General features: G+C 43.6%; 1 protein-coding gene across 1 annotated transcript; it reads left to right on the top strand.

Moving 5' to 3' along the window:
- The first annotated feature begins 494 nt into the window (after positions 1-494).
- LOC119365727 (starch synthase 3, chloroplastic/amyloplastic-like) lies at positions 495-7,993 on the top strand. The gene is made up of 16 exons (XM_037631375.1): positions 495-646; positions 1,021-1,084; positions 1,173-2,870; positions 3,130-3,344; positions 3,479-3,749; positions 4,178-4,353; positions 4,429-4,536; positions 4,974-5,083; positions 5,677-5,779; positions 5,906-6,076; positions 6,183-6,311; positions 6,447-6,629; positions 6,757-6,888; positions 6,980-7,091; positions 7,180-7,303; positions 7,422-7,993. Exons 1-16 carry the CDS (start codon positions 545-547, stop codon positions 7,552-7,554), a joined length of 3,831 nt encoding a protein of 1,276 aa, XP_037487272.1. The 5' UTR covers positions 495-544; the 3' UTR covers positions 7,555-7,993.
- The last annotated feature ends 370 nt before the right edge of the window (positions 7,994-8,363 follow it).

Raw genomic sequence — 8,363 nt, 5'->3', positions numbered from 1 at the left:
GCGACGTCTTCACATGCGGCCCTCATGCATCCTTCGAAAAGATTTCTCATGCAAAAAAAGAAGAAGAGAAAACACCGAATGTTCCAGCAGAGCTGAGAAGGCAGATGCAGATGCTACACGAGTCGTCCGCCCATCCATCCCTGGACCACGTTGCCCTCCCGACAAATAACAGCCGTCCACACCGCGAGCTCCGGGCCCACAGAGGTCGTGTGGGGACGACCGCGCGCAGCCGATCCGAGAAGCCCCCATCTCCCGCTCGTCCACATGTATTCCCCGCACGAAAATAATACGAGGCGTAGTTTTTGGCCACACACAAAGCGCACACAGGGGAAAGCACACTATCGCTTTCGATCGAGGGGGCGTGTGTGTGTGTGTGTGTGTGTGCAGACAGTCATTACGGCTGCGCATTCCGACGCGAGATTTTAGAGGCCAGGAAAAAAGGAAACAAGGAAGGGGGGTCGGTCAGCTTCGTGCAGGGAGGGAGGGAGGGAGAGAGAGGGGGAGAGATCAGCGGAGGGGGTCGGGTTTTGATTTTCCCTCGGCAATGGAGATGGCTCTCCGGGCGCAGAGCCCGCTCTGCTCCCGGAGCCGCCCGGTGCTGGTCGTGCGGCCCGCCAGCGCCGCCGCCGTCCCTTGCCTCGCGCAGGTCCGTCTTCTCTTCTCTGGTCCGTACTGGCTCGCGTTTTTCTGGCCCCATTTTTGGTCGGAAGAAATCCGATTGGTGTTCAGGCCTGCCGTGCGTCTTGCCATTGCCTGGTATCTGAGGCGTTATTTGTGCGCGCACTTGGTTTCAGTGGGTGTTGTACCATCTCTGCATCTGGGTGGTGTTCTTTATGACAGTTTCGCGCTTCTATCAAGCAATTTTTTGGGTTTTGCTGCTCTGCTAGCCGCAATCGAGGCGAGGGAGGGGTTCTTAACCTGGGGCATTTGTTTGGCTGCTCTGCCAGTTTGTTCAGTGATAAATAATTCAGTCGAGTGATCTTTATTTACAGTTCCACACCGTTCTCTCTTCTTTTCCAGTCTATCGTCAAGTGCAGCAGATTTACAAGAAGCAGGCTCGTTCGGTGCATGGTAGCAAGCTCAGGTTCGAGGATTGATTTTGTTACAAGTCAGCGTATGACTACTCTGGCCATACAGCTTAGCTCATGTTCTCATAACATTGCATTATTCAGATTATCCCAAGAGGAATCCGAGGAGATCATCAGCTCCTAAGCCCAAGGGCACTGCCTCCAGAGGATATGCTCCAAGACCTTCTGCCGAATCTTGGACCTCCACGAAGAAGACTGAACATAGCAGCGCTGATGAAGACGGTGATCTCGGCACAAGCAATGGGACTCTCAGTAGTGACACAGCAGAGCAGACAAGTACCGCAGAGGAAGAATATGAGGTGGAATTCTCAGGAAATGTTTCTAGCAGCGTGGAGCTGAAGGGTGTGAACGAGGAAGAGGTTGACCAAAAGCAGCCTCCTGCATTGTCTTCCACATCCATGGATGCTGAGTCTGTTAATGAAGCAACAGAGCACACAAGTACTGCAGATGAATCATCTGAGGTTGACTTCTCAGGAAATGTTTCTAGCAGCGTGGTGCTGGAGGTAGTAGATGAATCTGAGACTGAAGAAGAGGCTGACCAGAAGCAGTCATCAGCATCTTCCACCTCCATGGATGTTGAGTCAATTGACAGAGAACTTGAGGGGTACCGTGTCAGAATAAGTGCACTGGTGGGTGCTAGCACCCAAGGACAGGACCAATCAATTATTGGTGTTCATGAACAAGACAAATCGGTAATTACTTCTGATGAGCAAGACATATCAGCTGTTGATGTTCCTGAACAAAGTCAGTCAGTTGTTGGTGTGACCAGAGAAGATACAACAGAACAAACCACCAGCGAACAAGATATCACTGAAGCGGTAGTCGAGGAGAGAGCCAGCGAGAATCTCGTGGCAAGAAAACATTCTTCATCGGAAGATGGCGTCGGGGCAAGTAAAGATGCCAATGAAGAGCCATTGGTTGCTGGTGATGAACTGAGGGTAACAGAGGATGAAGAACAACATGAACCAGAGATGCAAGAACAGGTACAGATGGATGTTGATCCTCAAGCACTAAAGCGAAGGCTTGAAGAGCTTGCAGATAAAAATTATTCGATTGGGAATAAGTGTTTTGTTTTTCCTGAATTAGTGGAAGCTGATTCAGTTATTGATCTTTACTTAAATCGTAGCATCTCGGCCTTAGCAAGTGAGCCTGATATCCTTATCAAAGGGGCATTCAATGGTTGGAGATGGAACCATTTCACTGAAAAATTGCATAGAAGTGAATTAACTGGGGATTGGTGGTGTTGTAAGCTCTACATACCCAAGCAGGCATACAGATTAGACTTTGTGTTCTTTAATGGTGACACCGTCTATGAAAATAACAGTTATAATGATTTTGTCCTGCATATAGAAAGTGACATTGATGAACACTCGTTTGAGGACATCTTGCTTGAAGAAAAGCAAAGGGAACTTGAAAGGCTTGCTGCAGAAGAAGCTGAAAGGGAAAGACAAGCTGAGGAGGAGCGCCGGAAGGAGGAAGATAGGGCCGCAATGGAGGCTGACAGGGCACAGGCAAAGGCTGAAGTTGAGATGACGAGGAATAGATTGCAGCATGTGTTGGGTTTAGCCAGCAGATATGCCGATAATCTATGGTATATACAGCCTAGCACATACAAAGGAGGGGATAGGGTCAGATTGTACTATAATCGAAGCTCGAGATCACTAAAGCATAAAAATGAGATTTGGTTGCATGGGGGTTACAATAACTGGACTGATGGGCCCTCTATTGTTGAGAGGCTAGTCAAATCTGAAGAAAAGGATGGTGATTGGTGGTATGCAAATGGTATGTTAATTCACACATTTTATCTCTTAGGAATTAGGATTCATATTATCCGAACACAGCCATTTTATCATGGCATTGACATAAAACAAGCATGGTAACTTGGGCATTGCTTATCCCTCTAAATTACATACTAATGTTTCTTTCCTTAAATACATGTTTTCTCGTGAATGAGTTTTAAGATCCAATTTCATGTGTTTCTTTACTTGCTCTTTTTGCTTATCATGCATATAGCTTACACTTTACTTTACTCCCTGTATAGTTACTCTACCTGAAAGCGCATTGGTGTTGGACTGGGTTTTTGCTGATGGATCACCCGGGAATGCAAACAAGTATGATAACAATGGGAAGCAAGATTTTCATGCTGCCGTTTCAAAGAGGATATCCGATGACTTATTTTGGGTGGAAGAAGAACGTAGGATATTTGAAAGGCTTCAGCGAGAAAGAAAAGAAAAGGAGGATGCTGGTCGGAGAAAGGTTAGTTCAAGAGAATCAATGCATATATGTAGGAGCGTTATACCAATTTCTACTTGACTACTTGTTAAGCAAAAAAAGAGAGGATCTTTCGACAGAAGATCTTGTGGTATTTACCTTTTGTTTGGTTTCAATAGGCTGAGATAACTGCAAGGATGAAAGCTGAGATGAAGGAGAAGACTATGAGAGAGTTCCTTCTCTCACAGAAACACATTGTGTATACTGAGCCACTTGAAGTACGTGCAGGAACCACAGTTGATGTTCTATACAATCCTTCTAACACAGTGCTGAATGGAAGTCCAGAAGTTTGGTTCAGATGTTCCTTTAACCGTTGGACTCATCCAAGTGGTCCTTTGCCGCCCCAAAAGATGGTGAATGCAGAAAATGGTTCACACTTACAAGCTACAGGTGTGGATTGAGTAACCTTTCTTTGATGCATTTTATTAATACACAATCAAGTACCGTCAGATCCATCCTCCAGAATATTTTCTGCCAAAGCTACTTGCTGGATTCGTATTATGTGGTGATGATTCGTACTTTTATAACGGATATTCTCCTATAAATCTCTGTAGACTTATGCCAGAAGAGCTCAAACTACTACTTGCTCCTCATTTACCAGGAAAAAAATCTCATGCAGATGCAGATCCTGATATAAGTAAAACAGAGCCTCTTCCAACTTATCAAATTTATGTGAAACTTACTGCTGCTTCTTTTCACAACTTGTTTTTGGACTATCGTTTTCAATCTGTGCTTTCATTTAACCCATAAATAATTTTTGTATTATCATGGAATTTTCTCCTTTTGCATCTCTTTTAACTGTTCTGTCCATTTTCCAGTTAGGGTTCCTTTGGATGCATATATGATGGACTTTGTTTTCTCTGAGTCGGAAGAAGGTGGGATATATGACAACCGGGATGGGATGGACTATCATATTCCTGTGTCTGATTCCATGGCGAAGGAACCACCTATGCATATTGTGCACATTGCAGTAGAAATGGCTCCTATTGCAAAGGTAATTGTACTTCTTACCATCTTCTTTTGGTACACAGAATGATGACATGTTCAACAATGACCAATGTTGTCACAGGTTGGGGGCCTTGGCGATGTTGTTACTAGTCTTTCACGAGCTATTCAAGATTTAGGCCACAAGGTTGAGGTTATTTTTCCAAAGTATGACTGTTTAAACCTAAGCAATGTAAGTTGTATACTGCACTTTATTCTGGTGTCTTCCTTTCTTTTTGGTCTTATAGTGGCCCTGTTAACAAGTTACACTAGTATAATAGCACACAATTATACCGTGGCACTATGTGTGTATGTCCTTTTCATAATTGTACTAGAGATTTTGGAGTCTCAAAGAGTTCCCACAAACTGAATTGTTAGTAACTCAATTGGTGGTTGCCAATCCCAACATGCTTTAACATTTGCTCTCTCATTTCTGAATAGAGCACCGAAGTACCTCTCGTCGAAACATGATATATTTTTCTTTGTTTGCTGTATATTTACCTGTAGCAGTTTTTAGTTTTACTACTATTTTCTTCTTTGTTCAGCATTATATGTGCTGCTTGATAGGTGGGAGTGGTGTTTGTTAGTATAGTTATGTTTCATCACTAAGCTGCCTTTCTTTTGTTGCAGGTGAAGGATTTACATTGCCGTCAAAGTTTTACTTGGGGTGGTACAGAGATAAAAGTATGGTTTGGAAAGGTTGAAGGCATCTCCGTTTATTTCTTGGAACCGCAGAATGGGTATGTGTATACTCCATATTTGACCAATATATACTTTCTATCAGTTGTTATTTTGTTTACATTTCACACTCTACATTGTTGATGGATCCTTGTTTTATCAAGTATCCCGTGTTTGACCTCATGTTAAGCTCTGTCCTTACATTTTAAGACCTGATAGATACCACTTAGATCTTACAGCAAAATACATGCTTGTCACACTAACTATGAGATGAAGAACTTCCATTTTTGTTAGGTTGTTTGATTGCTTCTTTTACTCACACCTTAGTTATTAACTTATTATCTTGTATTGATGTTCTTCTCTTTGTTTTACTGGTTATTCCAATGAGTTGAGCATGGCTATTCAGTTTGTATCCATCTTAATTAAGTTCTTCTTGTTTTTAACTTTTGTTCAGAATTAAATTGTTGCAAGTTGCAATGCTAGTACACAGATAGACGAGATGTGTAGAGGCTTTAGGCAAAACATACATATTCACTTCTGTTAGTAATTGAATGAAATTTCATCAGTGTGAACCGTAAATCTGGGAATAACCTTTGCAGTTTCGTTCAAGTAAAAACGTGATAACAGAGGATTGTTTTGACATTTCTTGTTACAGGATGTTTTGGGTTGGATGTGTCTATGGAAGGAACGATGAAAGTAGATTTGGCTTCTTTTGTCATTCTGCCCTGGAGTTTCTTCTCCAGAGTGGCTCTTCTCCAGTAAGTACAAAGCTGTGTCCCATATCATTATCTATCACAGTATTGGGGGTTATATTACTTATATAGATTTCTCCTGTGGCGTTTTACTTGACTTCTCATATTACTCAAGTGTTGTCATCCTAACAGGATATCATACATTGTCATGATTGGTCAAGTGCTCCAGTTGCTTGGCTGTACAAGCAACATTATGTTCATAATGGGCTGCCAAATGGTCGGGTTGTATTTACCATCCACAATCTTGAATTTGGAGTAAATCACATTGGCAAAGCAATGGCACATTGTGATAAGGCTACAACTGTGAGTGCCTGTGTTTTGCTTTATCCCTGTGATAAAGCAGATCTTTCAACATATCCTTAAATTGTATTTCTTGTTTGTTTAATACTGTTTTGGCCACCCTTTGCAGGTCTCGTACACATATTCAAAGGAAGTGTCTGGACATGGTTCTATTGCTCCTCATTATTTCAAATTCCATGGAATCCGCAACGGAATTGATTCTGATATTTGGGATCCATATAATGACAACTTCATCCCGGTACACTAATCATTCGACTATATTCATCATATTCCATAACCATGCATTTACCATCAGCGTGGACTTAATCTGAGAGCTCTGTCTAGTACTGTTGTGGATATTGTCAGCTCAACCTTTTCTGTCATACTTTTTCAGGTCCATTATACTTCTGAGAATGTTGTTGAGGGTAAGAGTTCTGCAAAAAGGGCATTGCAGGAGAAGCTTGGATTACATCAAACTGATACCCCTCTAGTCGGAATCATCAGTCGGCTTACAGCCCAGAAGGGAATTCACCTTATCAAACATGCAATTTATCGAACTCTTGAACGCAATGGACAGGTCTTGTATCTCGCTTATACTAGATAACACCCCCCATGTTTAATTGCAAGCTTGTTGTGCGTTCTTTCTTGGCATTTAGCCTTTGCCCAACTTGTCAAAACTAAATCATATTGTCTTTCTTCAACAGGTGGTTTTACTAGGCTCAGCTCCAGATCATCGCATACAAGGTGACTTTAGCAACTTAGCTGCTAAACTGCATGGTGAATTTGATGGTCGTGTGAAGCTTTGTTTAACTTATGACGAGCCACTATCACATTTAGTAAGTCTCAGGTCCTCTTTCAGTGGCCCCACATATTAGAAGTTTAGAACTGGGTTATCTTTACTAAATAAAGTTCATGATCCTGTTGTAGATATATGCTGGCGCCGACTTCATTCTCGTGCCTTCCATTTTCGAACCTTGTGGTTTAACACAGCTTACTGCTATGCGATATGGATCCATCCCAATTGTTCGGAAAACTGGAGGTATTTATAATGTCTTGACATCTCCATGACATTGTGTTGTGTTGCATCGCTTGTTAGCAATAAAAGACATGCAATGCATTGTGTGCAGGCCTTTATGATACCGTTTTTGACGTGGACGATGATAAGGATCGGGCCCGTGAACAAGGCCTTGAGCCGAACGGATTCAGCTTCGAAGGAGCTGACAGCAATGGCGTAGATTATGCTCTCGACAGGCAAGTATAACCTATCAGTCCTCTTTCGAAAAGAGAAGTATAACCCACCAGAGTTGCATGCACTGTAACGGCACACAAAGCGTAATTCATGCCTCCGGTTCCCCCTGCTCCATTTCAGGGCGATCACCACATGGTATGATGCTCGCGACTGGTTTCACTCCCTCTGCAAGCGGGTCATGGAGCAGGATTGGTCCTGGAACCGGCCTGCTCTGGACTACATGGAACTGTACCATTCCGCGCGCAAGAACTGAGACTTTAAGCTGGCAGGGAGAAGAACAGATGAAGTTCCGGGAGTGGGTTTGCCAGGTTTTGCGACATGCCAATGTCTCACTGCACATGCCGTTCTCCGGAAGCCATTCTTTGGGCTCTGACAAGAAGTATCGGGCTTCTGCATCCCTCTGCGATAGGCTGAGATGTGACCTGTTTGCTTTATCCATTGATCATGATATCGCAGCATGTGACACGCAGACGTCAAATGTGGCACACGGGAAAGTTTGTTCTAGCGGGAGTCTTCAGTTTTCGCAAACATGTACCAATGCAAATATGTTCATTTTACGGTTCTGTAGTCCCTGAAGATGTATATATTTTGTAAGCTGGCAGTTAGATTCTTAGGGCCGACGCTCAGTGTAGTATTATTATTTTGTGCCTCGTCTGAATAATAAAGTGCATATCAAATGGTGTAGTATATCACATTGGTATCTCAAAACTCGAAAGCGTGTTACATTCGGCAGCAATTGAGCATGGGGGAAGCTGAGCTCTCTGTTCTGATTCTGCTGCATGCGCCGCGCACATCTAATTACGAAATGAAAGAATTGGAATGAGCCAAGCAGCTTTGACTTGGCATAGCCGATGCCGGCGCCGCCGCCGACGGCGATCAGCTCGCCGCCGCAGCAGCACCTTGACATGTCGTAGATGCCGAACCTCGCCACCGTCTTCATGGAGCCCTTTACTGGGTCGGATCATGCGCGCCATTAGCGAGATTGAGTGTCCCTCTTCGGCGAGCCCTTCTTGGGGTCCCTCCTGTGTTTCTGTGTCTTTCCCCACTGCCCCCCTCTGCGAC

The sequence above is a fragment of the Triticum dicoccoides genome, chromosome 2B (assembly GCF_002162155.2).
Source record: "Triticum dicoccoides isolate Atlit2015 ecotype Zavitan chromosome 2B, WEW_v2.0, whole genome shotgun sequence".
NCBI lineage: Eukaryota > Viridiplantae > Streptophyta > Magnoliopsida > Poales > Poaceae > Triticum > Triticum dicoccoides.
Note: the sequence above shows the minus strand (reverse complement) of the source record. Positions and strands in the feature narration are given on the sequence as shown.